General features: G+C 43.6%; 1 protein-coding gene across 4 annotated transcripts in view; it reads left to right on the top strand.

Moving 5' to 3' along the window:
• The first annotated feature begins 377 nt into the window (after positions 1 to 377).
• The window catches only part of Srpk2 (SRSF protein kinase 2), a 192,191-nt gene continuing 170,590 nt past the window's right edge, over positions 378 to 21,978 (top strand). For 2 of the 4 annotated variants that reach the window (XM_028778143.1, XM_028778147.1), the window contains exons 1-2: positions 420 to 521; positions 605 to 659. In XM_028778143.1, coding sequence (XP_028633976.1) covers positions 506 to 521; positions 605 to 659 — 71 coding nt within the window. In that variant the 5' untranslated portion in view covers positions 420 to 505. Of the gene's footprint in view, positions 522 to 604; positions 660 to 21,978 lie in introns of all 4 variants that reach the window. The other 2 variants (XM_028778144.1, XM_028778142.1) reach the window with 2 other exon arrangements.

Below are 21,978 nucleotides of genomic sequence, written 5' to 3'. Positions count from 1 at the left end.
TTAGAGGTGGTGTGAGACGCGCCAAGGCGCTGGCCAAGGAAGAACACATGGAGAGGCGTGCGGCACGACCTGCCGGGGTGCGGAGCGGAGGCGGTGGCTGGGAGGAAGGGTCGGCGGCTGGGCCTAGTGCCCGGGAGCCGGTGGCCTGCGGCGGCCGTAGAACCAAGGAGGCGGAGGCGGGCTGCGGGAGGCCGTGGGCGCGGGCGGCCGTGAGCGCGCGACCGCCTTCTCGCACAGGTGGGCCCCGGAGCCGGAGACAAGGGCGCGGCCCGGGTCCGGACCCCAGGGCTCGGGAGAAGCGGAGGGGGCGCGGAGGGGGCGGGGCCGCGGGGCGGGGCCGCGGGGGCGGGTCCCATTGGCCCCCGCGGGAGCGGCCGCGGCGGCGCAGGCGCTGTTCCCGCCTCCTCGGCCGGCGAGCGAGTGGAGGCTGCATCCCGGTGCGGCTGACTGTCGCGTCGCCGCCGCCTCCGCCGCGGAGCCCCCCGCCCGGCTGCCCCAAGTCGAAATGAGCTCCAGGAAAGGTGAGCGGCGCGCGCGGCCCCCGCCCCACCTCGAGGCGCGCAGGCGGCCGCCCCGACCGTTAATGTGTCTTCTCTCTCCCCAGTGCTGGCCATTCAGGCCCGAAAGCGGAGGCCGAAAAGAGAGAAACATCCGAAAAAGTGAGTCCGCGCGGCGCTCGGTCCCGACCCTGTCCCGCCCCGCCAAGGGTTGCTTGCGGCCGCGCAGGCAGAGCTTCCTGGTCCCCGGGCCGCGGGCGGTGGGTCTCCTGGGACGCGGCGCCCGCTCTGCGTGCCCCGGCGGGGGAGGGGTGGGGGGAGGGGCGCGCGGCCGCGGGTTCGGGAGCCGCGACTTGGCCGGGTGGCCTGCGAGCCGCCCGTGCTCTGCACTCGACCCCGCGTCCCGCGCCCCGGATTCTCATCCCGCGCCCCGGATCGGCGTCCCTGGTCCGTATCCCGAGCCCCTTAACCACATCGGTAGTCCGCACCCTAGTTCCTGCCCCGCACCGGTCAGATAGTGGGCGCCGGAGGGAAGCGGCGGCGCGCCTGACACCTGGGCTGCGGGAGCCAGTGTGCTGCCGCCTCTGCCACCTCCCGGTCCCGCCTGGGCCAGCCAGCTGAAAACCCGAGCTGCTCGTCTAGTGGTTTGGCTCCGGGCGTGTTCCTGGCGCGAGTTCAGCTCCGGGACCTGTGCGTTTCGGCGCTCGGGTTTTTCATTCGAAACTTTCTGCTCGGGTCGAGCGTTACTTGCGTGCTGCGGCTGCGCCCAGGTCGCTCGCTGCAGTGGGCGGTGGGTGTGTGTGCGGGCGGGTCCCGCGTGGTGCGGCGGTCAGGATCCATCTGATATTTCAGATGTGTCAGCGCTAGCCACCTCCAGCCTGGACGTGCAGCCCAGTTGGGCAGCTGCTGTCGGAGAAGCCTTTCCTCTAGAGCTGGGTTTTCCTAGGCGTCAGAGCGCCGCCGCGTGTTCCTCTTTCCTCCTCTCTGGGTTTCCTGGACCGGCTATCAACATCTTTGCTCACATTGTTTGCTTCGCTGTTCTTTTTGCGCAAGAAATTTGTGTGTGATATCTTTGGTGCTATGGAGGACAGAATTAATTGCCTTTAATAAAATTCCGAAATATTTGTCTATCTTTATTTTGCAAGGGGTGGGGATAACCTGCTCTCCTAGGTGGTGGTTATAATTTGTATTGGCCCTAGTCTCAGCCCAGCGGGGATTTCACACCCATTTTGGGCCATCTAGGAAAACTGGCAGTCATTGTAGTTGTCAGGAACGTTTTCTGAGTCAAACTTTCATCTTCTTAGATGGCGCCAATGAGTGTACTTGTTATTTGTTGTTGTTATTGTTTTGACAGTATGGGGAGCAGGGAATTACTGTATTATCATTCAGTTATTAAGTAGATTTAGTTTCTATTAATTATTGATTGATTGACAGAGTCTCCATGACGTAGTTCTCCTGCCTCAGCCTGGGTATTGTTGAGATTATAGCTGTGGACCATCATGCGTCAATTATGAGATTTCTGTATAAGCTGTATCTCATAGTTCACAGATTTGCCTTAGGATACTTGTATATGTGGGTGATTAGGGAAATACCTTTTGAGACGGTATTATGTAATTTGGCTTTAAAGTCACCACATAGTCAGCATTGATCTCCCTTCCCGACTTCCCAAATGCTGGAGTCACAGAACTTTCAGCAAGACATCTGACTTGTAGAAAAGATCTTTTCTTATATTTATTATTTTTGGGGGAGGCACTGGGATCAAGCTGCAGAGCCTCATGAATGGTAGGCACATGCACTGCCAGTGACTGTGTCCAGCCCCATACACACGGAGACATAGTTTAAAAGTGGAAACATCGTTTAGAGATCTGGTTGTGGTGGTATGCTCTTATAGGCCCAGCTGCTTGTGGAGGCTGAGACAGGAGGATTTCTTAAACCCTGAAGTATATAGTCATCTTGGGAAGCAAGGAGAATTGGTCTTAAAAAACCATGGTTTTTGTTTTTAACGTTTTGGTGCTAGAGATGGAACCCAGGGCCTCATCAGTCCTCATTTATGGTCCTTTTGTACAAGGAAGTATAGCCAAAATCTTATTGTCAATATATGGCTTTGTTTTAGGTTTCTTTCATTTAGCATATTTTCAAGGTTCATCCATGTTCTATCCTGTTTTTGGCATTTCACTTCTTTATATTTCTAAGTAATAGTCCATTATATTGATTGAATTTTATTTATATGTCATTCATTTGTCTCTGTTCCACAAAATCATAAGAGTAGTGCCTCATTAGGAAGTTGACATTGAGCACACTCATCACATAGCTACACACTCACACCCAGACACCCTCCCCCCACCTCCCTTGTGCTGGACTGCTATGCTGCTTTCATCTGATCTGGGAATTCAAACACTGAGCCATATTCCCAGACTATAAAAAATACTCTGTAGGAAATCTCCTTGGGAGCTGGGCTAAGTTTTAAAAGGCTGAGGGGGATGTATTTCAGGGCACCTGTGGCTTGTTAATGAGGCATTGTCTTAAAATAAGAAAGGACAGACAACAATAAAAAAATATTTGGCTTTCACTAGATGCTAAATGAATCCTTTCTGCTGTTTAGTGCTGTCATATTTTATCACTTGTGTGGATTTGTGTAATCCCCGTAAGCAACATGCAGTGCAGAACAGTCTCAGCACCAAAGCTGAAACTCCTCCCCACACAGTCCCTGCAAGCACTAATGGTTTTGACACCTTGAGAATGTTAGTAAACAAAGCTATACAGTACCAATATGGAACTTTTTGACATCTAGACTTTTTCCCTCTCTGTATACCTTTTTTGTTGTTGTTGAACAGGCCCTCACCATTTAGTCCTTGGTAGCCTGAACTTGTTATATATATTGGGCTTGTCTGGAACTCAACAGGACCAGCCTGTCTTTGCCTCCCAGGATTAAAGGTGTGTACCTTCAAGCAGGGCACTCTGCAAGACTTTGAGATTCTTCCACAGTGTTATCTATAGCAGTAGTTGCAGTTCCTCCTTTTTTTTTTTTTTTTTTTTTTTGTGAGTGCTTGGCATGAAAACAGATTCATAGCTTGCTAACAAAGCATCCTAACAGCAATACTCCTTTGAGACAGGGTTTCCTATAATTTAGGCTGCCATGAGCTTGCTATGCAGTCGAGGGTGACCTTGAATTCCTCAGTCTAGCCTCTTAGTTTTGGAGTGCTGGGGTTAAAGGCGTATGCCACCACTGCCCAGGTTTTTCCTTTTGAACTTAGGTCTTCATGCTTACAAGGTAAGCGCCTAACTAACTGAGCTACCTCTCCAGCAATTAAATTTACTTAAAAATTATTACTAGTGGACTGGAGTATGGTGTTGCATATCTTTAATCCCAGCATTCAGGAGTTAGAGACAGACACATCTTTGTGAGTTCAAGGCCAGCCTGGGGGAAGAAAGAAAAAGAAGTATTATTTGTGTCTGTCTCTGTCTGTGTGTCTACACAATGTGTATATGTATGTTTGGGCCATGGGTGCAACTGAGGAGTAGAGAAAAACTTTGTGGAGTTGCTTTTTCATACCTTACATGAAATCAGAGGAATTGGAACTTAGGTGCCTGGGCTTTTTACAGCAAGCACCTTTACCCACTGAGCCATTTTGCTGACCTGAATTTAACCTTAAAAACCGTGAGTATGTGTGTATGTCTGTAAGTGCATTGCATGCTCACATGAGCCCATAGACATCAGAGAGGATGTTGTGATCCTCTAGTGCAGGATTTAAAAATGGGTGTGGGTTACCATGTAGGTACTGAGAACTAACCCTGAGTCTTCTGCGAGAAAAGTAAACTAGTGAGCCGTGTCTTCAGCACCCTCTGTTTACCTTTTAGAGGAGTGTATAAAAGTTGGAGAGCCAGAGAGAAGATGGTTCAGCAGTTAACATTGGGTGCTCTTTCAGAGGACCCAGGGTCATTTCCTAGCATTCATATATAGTGGTTTACAGCTGTAACATTAGTCACAGGAGATATGACACCATCTTCTGGCCTCCTTGGGTACTGCAGACAAGATGGGGAGAGTATACAGACAGATAAAACACTCATACACATAAAATAAAAGTACTTTTTTTAAAGCTAAAAAAAAAGTATGTAGTAATTGATACTACATAAAATGAAATGAGCCAATTCAAGCCAGATTAGAATATATTAAATTCAGGTCTAATGAGAAGTAAGTTCACTGGCCCCAAGGACAGAGGCCAAGGAAGTCACCATGGGGAAAGAAAAGGGGTGGGGGGAGGAAAGAAAGAGAGAAAGAGTGTGTGCTCACAGAGAGAGTGAGACAAGGTTGGGGGAAGACTAAAATGTGTGGATTGTTAGGGAAGAGCCTCTGGGGGGAAGAGCAGCCCAGTTCCTGGGCTGGGAGGGTCAGGATTGGGGGCAGGGTATGCCAGATAGGGTCTGAAGGATGTTGGGAGAATCTGGTGGCCATGTCTGCTTTGATATGTAAAATATGCATCCTCAGTCCCTTGTCCTGGGGTCTGAAACCAAACCATAATGTGGAAGTACCATGTCAGTGTTTCAGTGTTGTATAAATTGTGTATGATTAAATCATATTAAATATATCCTATCTTCCTAGTCTTTGAGACAGGGTTTCTTTGTTTAGTCCTGGGTGTCTGGAAGTTGATCTGTAGATTAGGCTGTCCTCAAACTCCGAGGTCTGCCTGTCCTGACTGGGATTAAAGTATGTATGCACCCTGTGCCTCGGTCTATTGACCTCTATCTATTTTTATATTTATTTAAGCATTTATCATTTTGTTACTGTAAAACATTCAAAATGTCCCTATCTTTTAGAGTAGTATCACAGTTTATCATAGTTATTATCTGTAGCCATTGTACATAGCACCCCTGAGGTTTGTGGCCCCAAGAATGGCTTAGTACCTGCTAACTAGGCTTTTTTCTTGTGTAGTTACCCACTACTTTCCTTGGCACCTGGTAAAGCTTCCTACTGTTCTCTGCTTTCTGAGATCAACTGTTTAAAACTCCATGTGTGAGGAAGCGCCTGAAGTGCTTGTCTTTCTGCGTTGGCGTTTTCTGTGCACTGATCTCCAGTTGGTCTGCTTTGTTGCCGATGACAGGGTCTCAGTCTTTTTCATGACTTAACATTATTCTGTTGTGTCTATGTACATTTTTTTCAGTTTTCATCAGTTGGTAGACACGTAGGTTTTCATTTCTAGGCTGTTATGAATAGTGCTGCAGATGTTTCCAGCGTAATTTAATTTTGTTTGGATACAGAGCAGTAAGATTGCTGGATCTTATGATAGTCTACTCCAGCTGTCTTCTGTCCGTATGCTAATATCCCCCGAGGGTGCCACAGCAGGTCCCTTTTCTGCAGCAGGTGCCTTTTCTGTACTCTTTAGCATCTGGTATTGGTAGTTTTTTTTCTTTTTAAGGTTTATTTTCTGTGTATGAGTGTTTTACCTGCATGCATATGTTTACCACATTGGATGCCTGGTGTCTGAGGATGTCAGGAAGTGGTATTGGGTACACTGGAACTGGAGTTACAGACAGTTGTGAATTGCCGTGTGTGTGTGTGTGTGTGTGTGTGTGTGTGTGTGTGTTGGGAAACAGACCTGGATTTTCTGGAAGAGCAACAAATGCTCTTTCTTAACTGCTGATCAGGTTCTCCGGGCCTCTCTCTTTGGGCCAGGTGTGGTGGTACACACCTTTAATCATCACATCACAGAGGCAGAGGCAGTGGGAACTCTGAGTTTGAGGCCAACCTGGTCTACAAGAGCTAGTTACAGGATATCTAGGGCTTTTACACAGTGAAACCCTGGCTAGAACCTTCCCCACTCCATACCCCACCCCTAGCAAAAAACAAACAAACAAGCAAACAAACAAACAAAACAAAAACCTGACCACCACCAACAAAACATTAGTTTTGTTTGTTTTAAACTTCATATAAAGCACGTAGTATACTCATGTATGGGTTTTGTCCTTCAGTCTGTTTTCAGACTTGTCCATGCTGTATGGAACAAGAACCATTAATTTGTATATTTTTACTGCTTTATAGTCTTCCATTGAGTAAATTTGCCACAATTTGCATATTTTATAGTCTTATTAAGGTAGTTCTCAGTCCTTTCCTATAGTATAAAGTTATTTTCTATAACAGTGTAAATATTTTCCTAGATTTTCAGTAGATTTAAAGAATTATTGTTCTTTATTAGATATATGGTGTACATATGATTCTTGACATATTCTTTCTTTTTTTTTTTTGATTTTTGTTTTTTGTTTTTTCAAGACAGGGTTTCTCTGTATAGCTCTGGCTGTCCTGGAACTCACTCTGTAGACCAGGCTGGACTCGAACTCAGAAATCCGCCTGCCTCTGCCTCTCAAGTGCTGGGATTAAAGGCGTGAGCCACCACTGCCCGGCTGATTCTTGACATATTCTGAATATAACTTGTAATCTAAAATACACTGGAAACCAGGAGAGTGCTCCAGCTGGGTCTTGAAGAACCAGTAACAGTAATAGCTACAATAAGAGAAGGCTTGAGCCTGGAGCAGAAGAGCACTGAGTGGGTGCCCGCATATGGAGATGCTTGCACAATGGCATGTCTGTACTACTGCAGTGTGTACTAGTGAGGTTGGGGTGCAGGGTGTGGATGCTGGTGAGGTCACATGAGTTAGCACATGTGTGCCAGATTGACATTTCAAAAAGCGTTTCCTAGCTTTTAAGTAGAGTGGGACTTGGTGGCCGGAGCTTCCCTGGGAAGCCTGCAGAAAGCTTGAAGAGATTGATAGGTACAGAGAGGATAGAATTCACTGTAATTCATGCCCAGTGTAATGTAGGAGGCTATGGGATGAATGCCGAGTCTCTGTATTAACAAAGTTTGTGGTTGCTTTTAATTATCCCTCACTACACTGATTGTACAGAGTGCTTGGGAGAAGCTAATGATGACTTTCCTGGACCGTTTGGAGGTCTTTTTGTGACTTTCAGTTAGAGTTTCTACCCCCAGCGCCGATCTTCCGAGCTGCGTCATTAGAACTGATAGGTAGCTCACAGAGGCTTCTGGCTGAAGATATTGACTGAAGAAAAGGCTCCTGGGGTTGAGGGGTTGGTTATAGGAAATGCCCGAGAGTTGGGAAACCAGGAGAAACTGTTTCACAGAAGCACATCTTGTAATGTTTTAGGATGTGTGTGGGGGGGTAGCTTTGCATATTTCTTAACTGATTTTCAAATCCTCAATGTTTCATTTGTAGATTAAGGATGCCTGAATTGAAAGAGTATTTAGAAACATGATTTCTCTTGTTTTAAAAGTACCATGTAGCATATATGTATATCTATATTCTTTCTATCAAATTCTGTCTCTTTAAAGAACTCTTGACTAATACACTCTGCCTCCTCTGGGCCTGCTCCACTAGCCTAACTTATTATCTATGATCTTATATACTATATTTGACAGTTGTTAAAATAATTCCCATACCCTTAACAACTTTGTGAATTGATACCTGCAACATTGTAACTCACTAGGTTATTTCACCCCCTATTACTGGACATGTTTCATTTTCTGGCATCAGTGAATATCTTTGCTTTAAATTTTCATAGAGTAAAAGGAATCTTGCAAATGAAAGCTTTTAGTCAAAGACAGTGATTCTTTTTTAGGGTACCTGAAGTTGAGGAAAATTATTTTAGTTTTTTGAGTCAGGGTCATGCTTCAACTCACTGTGTGGCCCAATCTGGCTTTGAACTCTCAAGTATATATACTTTTTCCATATGGAAAAGCTAATCTTAGAGGAGAGTCAGTAGGAGCAGGACTGATCATAGGAAGTGAAAGAGAAAAAATCTATTAAAAATCACAAAATTAGTGTTTGACAAAAAGTTTATGTACAATGTTATATTTAATGAGGGCTAAGAAAGTTGAGAGATGGCCCAGCTGAGAGGAGCGTGGATAGATGACTGGGGGGTTGATTTCCAGCATCCAGATAGTTTACCACCTCCTTGTCCATTACCTGTGGCTTCTGGCCTCTGCAGGACCCTGCAACCATGCATGTGAGCATGCGTGTACACACACACGCACACACACACCCCAATTTAAAGCAGTAACTTGGGGAGGGCTAGGGAGATGGCTCAGCTGCCTCAGGAGCCTCCAAGCCTGATGATCTGAGTTTATCTGTTGGAACCACTTGCTACAGACAACAGATTCTCTCAGGTTGTCTTGTGGCTGCCACGAGTGTTGTGGCATTTGCATGCACATGCATACACTAAACTAAAATGCAGTAAACATGGAAAGGGGAAGAGATGGTGCAATGTAAAAGTGCATCCTGATTCAGCAGATCTGTGTTTGATTATTTGCTTGTACTTAAATATACACATCTACTTGCAGGCAGAACACAAGTACAACAAGGAAAATAAATTTAAAGAGAGCTGGAAGAAACTGTTCATAGATGAGACTTTTTTTTTTTTTTTCGAGACAGGGTTTCTCTGTGTAGTCCTGGCTGTCCTGGAACTCACTTTGTAGACCAGGCTGGCCTCGAACTCAGAAATCCGCCTGCCTCTGCCTCCCAAGTGCTGGGATTAAAGGCATGTGCCACCACCGCCCAGTGAGACTTTTTTTAAAAAGTTTTTTTTTTTTGTTTTGTTTTTGCAACAGAGTTTCTCTGTTACTAGGACAAAAGGAGTGATAGTGGAGCTTAGATGATAGGATGCCTAGCTTTGTCCTTCACCCCATGGGTGGGTGTCTGTTCTTGTGTGTTGAGATTGGGTAGATGGATGTTGTGACCTGGCCTGCTTTAATAGATCAGATGAGGGAAAGGATAGACTGAGTTTTAAACCTGGACTTAAGTTCTGATTCATCTTGATATATATGATTTTGTTTGTAGGAAAACGGACTTTGCTGGGAGTGATACAGAAAAATATAGTTTATTTCAGAGAGAGATTATTGTAAGAGCCTTGCTTTTGAACTCTGTGCTGGGAGCATGGGTGGTGTGTGTGTGTGTGTTTGTATGTATACATGTATGTATGTATATATGCATGTATGTATGTATGTGTATATATATTTTTTGAGAGAGGATCTCATGTACCCCAGCATGGCTTTGAGCTTTTGAGTTCTCCTACGTAGCTAAGGATGATCTTGAACTTGCACTCTGTTAACAGTTTGTTTGGTTGTTTCTTTTTCCCCCTTCCCTGGGGTGAGGACCAAACCAGGGCCTTGGTTTGCTAGACAAACACTCTGTCACTGAGCTGAATACCCCATCTCTGTGATCTTGTTTCTGTCTGCCAAGTGATGAAGTGTTGGGATTATAGGTATGTGACACTGTGTCCCACTGATGGAGTACTGGACGGGAACCTGGGGTTTCTTGCAAGCATGGTAAGCACTCTTGTCAGTCAGTTATGTTCCCTAGTCCCCTGTGTCTGAAGTAGAGGTGTGGATGAGATTCCTGCCTCTCAGTGTCCCTGTGAGCCGATGTCCTTAGTCAGCAAGCACTCTGATCATTCTGAACAGAAAGGCTGCTGCTGCTGCTGCTTCAGTTAGCTAGTGCAGTCAGCTGGGTAGCAATCTTAAGATGTTCAATGTCTTGAATATCTCACTCATAGTTTCTCTGCACGGGAGGTGGGTTATAATATATATCTATCTTTAGGAAAAAAACATATAAAGTTTCTAGTCTTCAGAGATATATTTTTTTAAAGATTTATTTATTTATTTTATATGAGTACACTGTCACTGTTTTCAGACAGAAGAGGGCATCAGACCCCATTGCAGATGGTTGTGAGCCATGATGTGGTTGCTGGGAATTGAACTCAGGATCTTTGGAAAAGCAGTCTGTGCTCTGAACCTCTGAGCCATCTCTCTAACTCCTCAGAGGTATTATCTTAAAAGCCCACTCAAAAAAATTTATCCCTTTGCTGAAAAGAAGGCAACAATAACATTTTTTTTTTCTGATTGGAGACTTGTTAATGCATTGCTTGAACTTGGGGTGTGTGTGTGTGTGTGTAATATGTACACATACACATAATGGTGGTAGGGGTGGAGATGCCTTTTTGTTTTTTTCAAGAGAAGGTCTTACCATATGGCTCTCTGGGAACTTACAGTTAGGCCAGGCCGGCCTTGAACTCACAAAGATCTGCTTGCTAGGATTAAAGGTGTGCATCACTATTCCCAACCCGAGTATGGATGTGTGTGTGTGTAGAAAAGTTAATATTCAGAAAGTTCAGAAAGTTTGGAAAAGAAGTAATCTGTGTAACAGTCCTGGCTGTCCTTGAACTCAAGTTGTAGAGCAGGCTGGCCTGAAACTCAGACATCCACTGCCTTGTTTTCCCATGTGCTGAGAGACTTAAGGCGTGTGCTACCACTCTTGACTGCAATGTTTTTACCTTAGCTTTTAAATCTTTAGTTACTTCACAGTTTTAAATTGTACTTTATAGATGCCATATAATATTATATTTATTTATTTTAAGGGAAAAAAAAAGGTTCTGTGCTGCAGACTGGCCTGATGCTGGATATACAGGTGGTTCTGCTTTATATTCTTCTGTTTGTGCCTCCCCCTCTGAGCGGCTGGCTTTAATTAGTGGCCGGTGGGCTGTCTCTAATATTATCTGTAGCAGAAGCAACAGTTCCCACCACTGGTAACCACTCGTGATCACACAAGTTTCTCTTTTAGAACACTCTTTTAAGAACACACACACATGCTCCGTTAAGTTCTCTTAGTAACAGATTTGGTTTTTCCTTAGATGAGGAATGGCTGTATTCTTTCCCACACTTCCCAGAGAAAAGATGATAGATAGATAGCCTTCCATTTCTATACGTCTGGCTTGGTTTCACATGTCTTTTGCTAAGATATGTTGTCAGAGACATCTGACCAAGCTTCATTCTGCCTTCACAGGGGTCACCTAAGACCATTGGAAATATCAGATATTTACATTACCATTCATAACAGTAGCAAAATTTCAGTTCCGAAGTAGCAATGAAAATAACTGTATGGTTCGGGGTCACTACAACATGAGAAAATAGTAAAGGCTTGCAGCATTTGGAAGTTGGGAGCCACTGGCTTAGAGCTTGCCAAATGTGTGACCCACCCTCCTTCCCACCCACGTTTCTAGTGTGAAGGCAGCATTCTTATCAGGGTGCAAAGTGATTGATTTAAGTATTTTAAGGCTCGATCATTCATCCAAAAGTGTAGCCTAATAAAAACTGGCTGAATAAGGAGGCTTTAAACTGGACATGGTGACACATGCCTTTAATCTCAGCACTCAGGAAGCCGAGTCAGGCCAATCTCTATGGCCTACATAATGAGTTCCAGGACAGCCAGAGCTACGTAGAGAGCTGGTAAGTGGTACCTACTGCTATTTCTATAATGTTTCAGTGTTTCTGCTGTTTAGGAATTTTCAGAGTGGCGAGAAAGAAAAAGTGTGGTAATCATGATAATTTCTCAAGTTTTCCATGACCATTTCCTTTTAATTTGCCTGGCTTTTTTTTTTTTTTTCCTGTCTTCTTTTTTTTCTGTGACAGGGATCCATGTCACCCAGGTTGTCCTTAAAGTGGATAAGGATGAACTTGAACTCCTGATCTCTTGCCTGCCCTCCCTTCCCCTTCTGAGATATTGAATTACAGGTATATACCACCATCCTGCCTTGCTTGTCTAGTTTAAAATTTTTTTCATACCTTCTGCATGTTATTTTTTATATCTGTGTCACCTGAGTATAAGTTCACAAAATGAATTGGAGCAACACAACTACAACAGATCTAGAAGTTTTGAAGCAGTGTTGCTTGTCTCCAGAGCACGAGGGCATGGCAACTGTGACAAGAGGAACAGATGACTCCGCTGTCGTGTGTGTGTGTGTGTGTGTGTGTGTGTGTGTGTATACACAGAAAGGATCTAAACGAGAACTGACACTGTGGATGTCCCTTTGAGGTCACTTGTTTATGTAGTAAATGGAGTTTGGGCAAGATTGAAATGTGATGTCTTGGATAAGGAATCGTAGTGTAACCAGCATTAAAAACAAATCACAGCCAGGTGTGGTGGTCTTTTTTTTTTTTCTCTAATCCAAGATAGGGTTTTTTTCTCTGCGTAGCCCTTATTGTCCTGCGACTCACTCTGTAGACCAGGCTGGTCTCCAACTCATAAAGATGCAACTGCCTCTGCCTCTGCCTCTGCCTCTGTTTCTGCCTCCCAAATGCTGGGATTAAAGATAAGTACAACTACTGCCCAGCTAAAAGTAATTTATTTGTATTTCCTGTGTATGGTGTTTTGCCTGCATATATGTCTATGTGAAGGGGTTGGGTCCCTTTGGGAGTGGAGTTACAGACGGTTGTTAGCCACCATATGGGTTCTGGGAATTGAGTCCAGATTCTTAGGAAGACTAGTCAGTGTTCTTACCACTTAGCTGTCTCTCCGACCCTGGTACACACCTTTAATCTCAGCACTCAGAGACAGAGGAAGGCACATCTCTATGTTTGAGGCCAGCCTGGTTTATCAAGTGAGTTCTAGGACAGTCGGGGCTTCACAGAGAGACCTTGTTTGGAAAAAAAGCCATCCAATCAACAAATCAATCAATCAGTCAGTCAATCAATCAATCAATCAGTGGCATTTTCCAATGCATAGATTTCCCAGGACTGGAGTGTATTCAGTGTTTGAGTGCTTGCTTAGTGTGAAGGACCTGGCCTGGCTTTGATCTCTAGCACTGGGAAAGATTTCTTAATTGGTTGAAGTATATGTAGCTTTGGCTAACAAAAAATTAGAGAGGTGAATACATGGGTGGTTGTGGCCGTGGTGTCTTTACAGCTAATTGGTCTCAGGCTCTCCTTCTCTGTCGTTGCTACTGTTGTATTTTCCAAAGGCCATGGACTTCTCCAATGAAGGAGAGATCACTATGATCTTTTAAACTAAGGCTTAAAGTACTTTGAAAATAGCCTTGTCCTCTCGTTTTCACAGTGAAAAAGCAGATATGGGTTGAACAACCCTTAATTTTGAGCTGAGTATACATGATACTGAGCTATATGAAATAGTTATTTTTGCCCCTGAAATGACAAATATCAGATATCATGTGGTTCATACTAATACAAATAACAGCTGATGGACTCGAAAACTAGCATTTTTTGAACATTTGCTTTGTGCCAGGTAAATGAAAAAATGAGGACACGAGAGCTTCCTATCAGGTAAGAGGGTGAGGCCAGAGGGTGATGGGTTCAAGTCCCACCTAGGCTCTGTAGTGAGTTCTAGACCAGCCTTGGTCAATAAGTGTGAGTTACCTGGTCTGGGCAGTTTTCGAGCTCCTGCCCAGTATGTTCAAGGTTCCAGATTCAGTGCCCATCATGCGCATACACAGGAAAAATAAGGAAAAAAAAAGCTGTTGTCTGTAGTTTTCATTACATATTCAAGCTCGATTGAGTTGTATCTTCTACTACTTAAAACTAGAAGGGTAGCAGTGCCCATAATAGCCAGGTGGGAGCAACCCACTTACCTGCCACCCAAGGAAGGGTAAACAAAATGTAATAGCACACAAAGGATTATTATTCACCAGGAAAAAGAATGAGATGCAGTTACATGCGACAACATGTACAGCATGGATATACTTTGAAAACATGCTGAATGGGGTCTGGAGAGATGGCTCAGAGGTTAAGAGCATTTGCTACTGTTCCAGAGGTCCCAGTTAATTCCTGGAAACCACACGGCAGCTCAGACCTATCTGCAACTCCAGTTCCAGGGCTTCTGACACCTTCACGTAAACATGCATGCAGGCAAAACAGCAATGGGTGTAAAATAAAAATAAATTTAAAAATGCTTAATGAAAGAAGCCAGTCATAAAATATCCAGTCTATATGAAATGTCCAGAGGCAAATCACTAACTAGACTCTTGCTGGCTACCTAGGGTTGTCAGGGAGTTAAGGAGTGAGAATTTTTATTTTTATTTTTTTAAAGATGAGGTCTCTTGTAGCCCACAGTGAACTCAAATTAATATATACAGGAGACTGGCCTCTCAGTTCCAAGGGCTGGGATTATAGGTGTGCTTTTACTACCACACCTGGCTTTTTGTTTTGGGTCTCATGCTGAACCCAGCAGGCCTGAAACTATATCTACCTTTCCAGTGCTGGGATTATAGACATGAGTTTGCATGCTTGGCTGATTAATGATTGTTGATGAAAATTCTAAATTTGATTAGGTTGATGTTTATAGAAGTCTTTAACATACTGAACGTTATTAAACTATATACTTTAAATTGGTGAATTTTATGTGTATAAAATTTTATGTGTATGCTCATAAAAGTGTTAAGGAAAGAATTTTAAATAGATAACTTCTCATTTTATAAATGAGAAACTGAGGTGCATAAATGTTAACCAACATACTTATTATTGTGATCTGATAAATTTTAGATTGGGGTTCAACATTACATATGTGCTATACTGCAGATTACTGATTCTCTAAAGATAAATGAGTCTTCTGGAACTTGGAGTTGGGAGTTTCTGAGCACTTAACTTACTTGATCTAATCTCCTCATGTTGCTGATGAGAGTCGTGAGCCTCGGATAATACACTGACTCAGTTATAGCCCAGCTAATTATTGCAGTGAGCTTTTTATGATCTGTTCACAGAGACAGGCAAGTCCACAGTCCGCAGTGACGTAAAACGGAGTGGAATGTTAGCAGATAGAGGGAAGGGGTTGTGCTGTGGAAAGGAAGGAGGGGGTGAGTTAGTTCTGATGACTACACAAGAGCATTTTAAAAAAGAGAATTTGATGTTTTGAAGCACTAGTTGAGAGATCCTGAGTGTACATGTGACATATGTAGCAGGTAATTTGAGTGGAAAATTAGGAAGTGCTGACTTTTCTCTGTTAGCAGTGAGAAACAGAAGGTTATTTAAAAAAAAAGTGTGTGTGCCTGTAAAAGACTTTGTGGTGTGTGTCCTCTTTCCCCTTTATGTGGATTCTAAGGATGGAGCTGAGGTCATAAGGCTGGCATGGCATGGCACACCACGCCATCTTGCCAGCTCTTCACTGCAAAATTTGAGAAGCTCTATAGCATGATCCCTTACTTGCTTGGGAAAATCTGTATGAAGGGAGGGTTGGGAAGAGCAGGGACTGGCGGTTTGGGGGTAGTGGTATGAATACAGTGCCCAAGGTGAGACTCAGTTGTGGCAGAAATGGAACGGAGTGGATGGGTAGAGGTCTCAGCGTGAGTGGGTTCACTAGAGTTAGACAGCTGTCAGAAGCCATGTTAGATGTAAAGCTCCTTGGCTTGTCCTGTATGCCATGTGTCCTGATAATGCTTGCTGCAAGCATAGAGGGAAGGGACTTAGTAACTCTGGATATATATTCTCAGTGGTCACTATCATGGAACAGATTACCAAGGTCGGGCTTAGTGGCTAATCTGTGATCCCAGCTCTCAGGAGTCAAAGGCAAGAAGGTCAGGATTCAGTCGGGCAGTGGTGGCGCACGTCTTTAATCCCAGCACTTGGGAGGCAGAGGCAGGCAGATTTCTGAATTCGAGGCCAGCCTGGTCTACAGAGTGAGTTCCAGGACAACCAGGGCTACACAGAGAAACCCTGTCTCGAAAAGCCAAAAAAAAAAAGAAGGTCAGGATTCAAGGCCATCTTCAGTTACTTAGCAAGATAGAGGACTGCTTGCATGGGGTAAGGAGACCAAAACAAAAGTCAGATTACTGTAAATGCAGGAACTTGACAGCACTATCTCTCTCAAAGGTTCTGTGTACTAGGAGTATGAAAGTGGCCTAGCAGGTTTGTTCTGGATCCGGTGGCTGGACCAGGTGATCTACTTCCTGCCTCTTGACAGGGGAGGCCTTGTACCCCACTGTGGGATTGTACTTTGAGTGTCTTTATAACTTGTCAACTGGTTTTATTTGGAAGTGTTGTTGAGCAGTGTTGTTGAGCAATGTTGTTGAGCAGTGTTTGGCAGTGTTCAGACAGGAGTAGGCAGCAGTACCTCTTAGGATTCACCCTTGGAAACATAAGCTTGAACCTGGAAGGGTACAACCCACACTTGAGAGAATTCAGGTTCTGTTTTTCAGAAAGAAGCATATTAAATAATTTATGAACCTATTTTTCAAATACATTTCAAACAGGTGAAGCATACTGAGAAACCAAGACAGTGGGTAAGGAGTAAGAAGACTTGGTTTCAGAGCAGCTCTGCCTTTTCCCTCCTAGGAACCCTTGAGGGTGTGATTGTTCTCCCAGAACCTGAATATCTTCCTTGAAGATAGAGACCAGAAAGCTGCAGCGTCCTCAGTGGAATATGAAGGTGTTGGCCACTAAATAAATAAAGCACACACAGGGGTCTGTAAGCTAGAAAGAGGTTTGAGTTCTGCTAACAGTTACAGGTTCTTAGTCCATCTGTGGCTTATCAGTAAAGTAGACTGGAGATCTGTCTCAAGGGCTTATGAGGAGTAAAGGTAACTTCTTGTGGTATGTTTAGCATGATGCATGTATGTATTAAGCATGACTTAATAAGCAATAGCTTTAGGACGCTTCCCACTCACGATCGTTCTACTGTGGCTTTTTGAGTGTTACCCTAGTACTTGAGCCTAGGATTTTTATATGGATGTTTATTATATAGGATATTATTAAGTTTTGGTTGTAGTTTTAGCTGTTAAAGGATTCTCTTTATTTGCTTCATATGCTTTTGGCAAGTTCTGACATTCTTGTAAAGCATTTCTTATATGACCATTTTCTTATAAAAAATTTTAAAATAAATTTTATTACTACTATTATTATTATTTTTTATAATGCTAGAGAGTGTTTTGTGTTTGTGTACCACATGTGTGCCTGGTACCTAAGGAGTTTAGAAGAGGTCATTGGATTCTCTGGAGCTAGAGTTACAGATGGCTTTGAGCTGCTATGTGGGTGCTGGGAATAAAACCTAGGTCCTGTAGAAGCTCTTAATTTCTGAGCCACCTTTTCAAGCCCTTGATTTATAAATCCCTTTTGTAAGCTTGGTATAGTGACTCAAGAATATCCATAATTCTAGTACTTGGAAGGTGGAAGCAGGAGTAGCAGGAGTTTAAGGTTATCCTTAGCAACACACTGAGTTTAAGGCCAGACTGAGCACACATACTCTGTGCCATTCTGGTCACACATACAAAGTGTGTGTGTGTGTGTGTGTGTGTGTGTGTGTGTGTGTGTATCACTGATTGTAATTATTTTTAATTTTACTTATTTATATGTATGTTTGTATGTATGTACAACACGTGTGCAAATGTCCAAGGAGACAAGAGGGCGTCATATTCATAGGCAGTTATGAGCTGCCTGACATAGCTGGGAACTGAACTTAAGTTTTTTGCAAAAACATCATGTTCTCTTAACCATTGATTGATGCATCTCTTCAGCCTCTGGACACTAATTTATTTGGAGGTGGGTAATTTTACATTCTAAACAAATTGAGGTTTTCATGCATAGGGTAAATGCTTATGAATGAATACATTAAGGAAGATTCTGTGCTAACAGTACAGCTCAAGCCCAGTGGCTGAAAGTCCTTTCTGTACAAACACGAGGTTTTGACCTAGACTCTGGCACCTATGTACACAGCTAGGCACTGCTGGGAGGCAGAAATAGGTAGATCTTGGTGACCAAGTGGGCAGACCAGTTCCTGAGCTCCGGGTAGAAGGTGGAGAGTGCTAATGTAAACACTTGACTCTTCTACTCTGTCTTGGACAGTAAGATGGGAGGACATAGAGCAAGGTAGCTGACTGAGTGAGCTCTTTGTTGGCTTCTGTGTTTGCGTGCGTGGACAGATACCTTCAGCACACATGTGCACAGACACAAACACACACATATAGTACACAATATACCACTGAAATATTTTCATTCCTTGGTGTTGGAGAGATGGCTCAATGGCCAAGAGAACCTGCTGCTCCTCTTCTACAGGCCCTGAGTCTGGACCCACATCAGAGGGCTCTCAGCCAGTAACTCCAGCGGCACAGGATCTGACACCTCCTCTGGCCTCTATACATATGATATACACAGAGTTTTGCTTTTTTTTTTTTTATTCTTCAGATGATAAGATTATTTCACCTTATTTCTTTTCAGAACTTGTAATTGTTAAACAACACAGCATTTTCTCATTTCTTGACTATACTTGGTTATGTTAATTTCTTTAATCTGATCTTGTCTTAATAAAGTCTGAAAATGAGTTTAAAATACACTGTCATGTTGGGTGGTGGTGGTGCATGCCTTTAATCTTGGCTCTCAGGAGGCAGAGGCAGTGGATTTCCATGAGTTTGAAGCCAGCCTGGTCTACAGAGTGAGTTTCCAGACAGCCAGGACTATACAGAGAAACCCTGTCTTCAAACAAACAAACAAACAAACAAACAGGAATATACTGCCATAAAATTGTAAAGCTTCTGTTTAGGTTTTTAGATTTTGAATCTGAAGAGAGATCATCAAGATCTGAAACATCATGGTGAACTATTGGCATTTGAGAGTGGTGGGACAGTTGACCCGTGCTATAACTTTGCTTTTGTTGTTGTCAAAATGACCTTGAGTATTAAAGATTTATTTGTTCTTATTTTTGCATATGTGCCTGTGTGAGTGTGTATATTACATGCATGTAGGAGCCCAAACAGGCCATAAGAGGGCACTGTGGTCCCTGGGAACTGGAGTTCCAGGCAGTTGAGAGCTACCAAGTGTGTCCTCTGCCTCAGCAGGATGGTCTTTTTAGTTGGCGAGCCACATCTCCAGTCCCTTGCTCAACTTCTTACAGTCCCATCTTCTCTTTTGAGAACCTAGAGGGGTTTTAAAAATTATTCCAGATTGGGCCAAAGTAAATGGATTCAAGTCATAGTAACACTGACTTGTGCTCTTCACATGGCTGAGATGAAGCAGGAGACTTCTGAGGAAGACTAATGGGGTGGCAGCAAGAACGGAGGAGCGGGAGAGTCATACGCTCAGACTAGCTACTTTTTTTGAGATTCGTAGTCCTGGCTGGCCTGGAACCCACTGTGTAGACTTGGCTGGTTTGGAAACCACATAGAACCTCCTGCTTCTGTCTCCCAAGAGCTGGAATTAGAAGTGTGTCATGATGCCCAGTGTCAGTCAATGTTTTAAAGTGAGGATGTGGGCTGGAGAGACGGCTCAGTGGTTAAGAGCACTGACTGCTCTGCCAGAGGTCCTGAGTTCAGTTCCCAGCACCCACATGGTGGTTCACAACCATCTGTAATGGGATTCAGTGCACTCTTCTAGTATGTGTCTGAAGACAGCTGCAGAGTACTCATATTAAAAAAAAATCTTAAAAAAAATAAAGTGAGGATGCATTGTGGAGAGATTTGTAGCTATGGCTTACTGGCTGAGTGTATCTGCTGCCTCTCAAGGAATTGTACTGCTTGCAGGTAAAATAGGTTAAAAATTAAAAAAAAAAGTGATTGAAAACGTTCAACAGAGTATTTTGTCCCATGAAAGTTAAGTGAAATTTAGTTCCAGTGTCCATAGGAGTTATTTTACTTACAAATTCTTTTTGAATACTGCTCATGTGTAGGGCTTTGTTGTTGTTGCTGTTATCTTTTGTTTGTTTTTTTGTTTTTTGTTTTTAAATGGAATCTTTATATAGCTTTAGCTGTTCTGAAACCCCTGATGTAGACCAGGCAGGCCTTGAACTTACAGAGCTCCATCTGCCAATGCCTCCTGAGTGCTGGTACTAAAGGCATGTATCAACCATCACACTTGGCCTAGAGTAGTTGTGGTGGAAGTCATATTGGTTTCAAAGCTTGAAGTGCTATCTCATTCTGAGGAAAATAAAAACTGAAGTGATAGCAGTATTGTAAACTAAATGGTGTGTTTATAATCTTTCTTAAAAGAACAGGATCTTGAGACTCACAGAGCTGGGATGGAAATGTCAGACGATGTGTGTATGAAGTGGAACAGTGAAGGTTAGGATTCTTCAAGTCCCAGCTCCTCATAAAGAACCCAAGAACTGAACAGTGAGGAAGCATCGGATGTTTTCTAAGTAGCTCTGCTGTGTCACTCACTCTTGCTGCCACCTAGGAGCAAGAGCTCCGGATCCTCTACATCTTCTCTTTTACTTTGACAGAGCTGTTCCTTTTCAATGTGGCTTTTTGAAGCAATGACTTGCTATATAGCTCTGCTTGTGTGTGTGTGTGTACCCCTACATGTGTGTAGTTTCCTGGGTGGGTTTTGTGTAGGAATGCACATGCGTGTGTGTGTGTGTGTGCAAGCCTCTCTCTCAAGCATGTGTGTGTGCATGCCTACATGCATGTAGTTTCCTGGGTGGGTTTTGTGTAGGAATGCACATGCATGGGCAGAGGAGGGTGTCCTGCTGTATCATGCTTCCACCTTGTTTCCTTGAGACATGTCTCATTGAGCCTGGAGAGGATTGTATGACACAGGGCTTACAGGTTCCTCCTTTGACATTGCCTTTCTCTGTGAGTGAGGTCTGGGCTTTGTCCTCAGGCCTTCCTGCTCATGCAGCAAGTGCTTCTACGTGCATAGCTGCCTGCCCAAGCCCATACCCTGTCATTTACTTTCCTTAACATTTCCTTAAAAGTGTGTGATGTGGAGCACTGTCTGTTGTATGTGCTGATAATTTTTGATGTGTGTGTAGTTTTTCATGAAGTGCCTCTTCAGGATTTTTCTTCTTTGAGAATTTTACGAAATATATTTTGATCTTCCTACTCTTCTTTCCTCTAACTCCTCCCAGATCTAGCTCCCACTTCCTTCGGCCTCCCACCATGGGTGAGTTAATTTTAAGAGTTCTTCACATATATTGGATTACAAGCCTTTTTTTCTTTTTTGGTTTTGTTGTTGGCTGGCCTCAGTCTTGTGGTAATCCTCCTGCCTCTGCCCGCTACAAGCATGTGGGGTGCCCACCTGGGCTGGCTCAGACTCCTCCATCAGAGTCCTCTTTTGCCACCAGAGTCCTCATTTGTAAATATTTCACTCCATTGGGTTTTGTCATTCTTTTGACACTTGTAAAAAGACACTTGTAATCTAGTGAAGTCCAGCTTATTCTTTAAAGACTTATGCCTTTGGTGTTGTATCTGGATTCTAGAAATTCATGATATTTAAAATTTCTCCTGTTATTTCTGGGAACTGTGTGTTTTGCATTGAGATCTATGGCATTTTGAATTAATTTTTCTGAGGGTATGACCACTGAGATTATTTTACTTGTAATGTTTAGTTGCCAGGCACCATTTGTCAAAATCTGTATTTCAACTACAGTGCCTTTGTTCTGACTAAATGTAAGTCTGTTCATTGATCCACCACTTCCTTTGTTGTTGCCACGCTGCTTTGATTTCTCCAACTTTTGGAAGGTAATCAACCTACCAGGGGATACAACAGAAGAAAACCGGGTCTCTTTCCTTCAGAGCCTTCATCTGTCAGTAGCTCCTCAGCTGTGGTGGAGACTTTCACCTCTTCCCCTTCATGCTGGATGGTCACTGTTGTGATCCTGTGCAGCAGTCTTGTCAGGACTCGAACAAGATGCTGGAGGGCTTAAAAAAGCCTGATCATAATTAACTGCAAATACATATAAATACATACAAAACCATCTGATGCATGTA

This window comes from Grammomys surdaster, unplaced genomic scaffold (genome assembly GCF_004785775.1).
Source record: "Grammomys surdaster isolate TR1022 unplaced genomic scaffold, NIH_TR_1.0 325, whole genome shotgun sequence".
NCBI lineage: Eukaryota > Metazoa > Chordata > Mammalia > Rodentia > Muridae > Grammomys > Grammomys surdaster.
The sequence above is the reverse complement of the archived record's forward strand: the minus strand, read 5'-3'. Positions and strand labels throughout refer to the sequence as shown.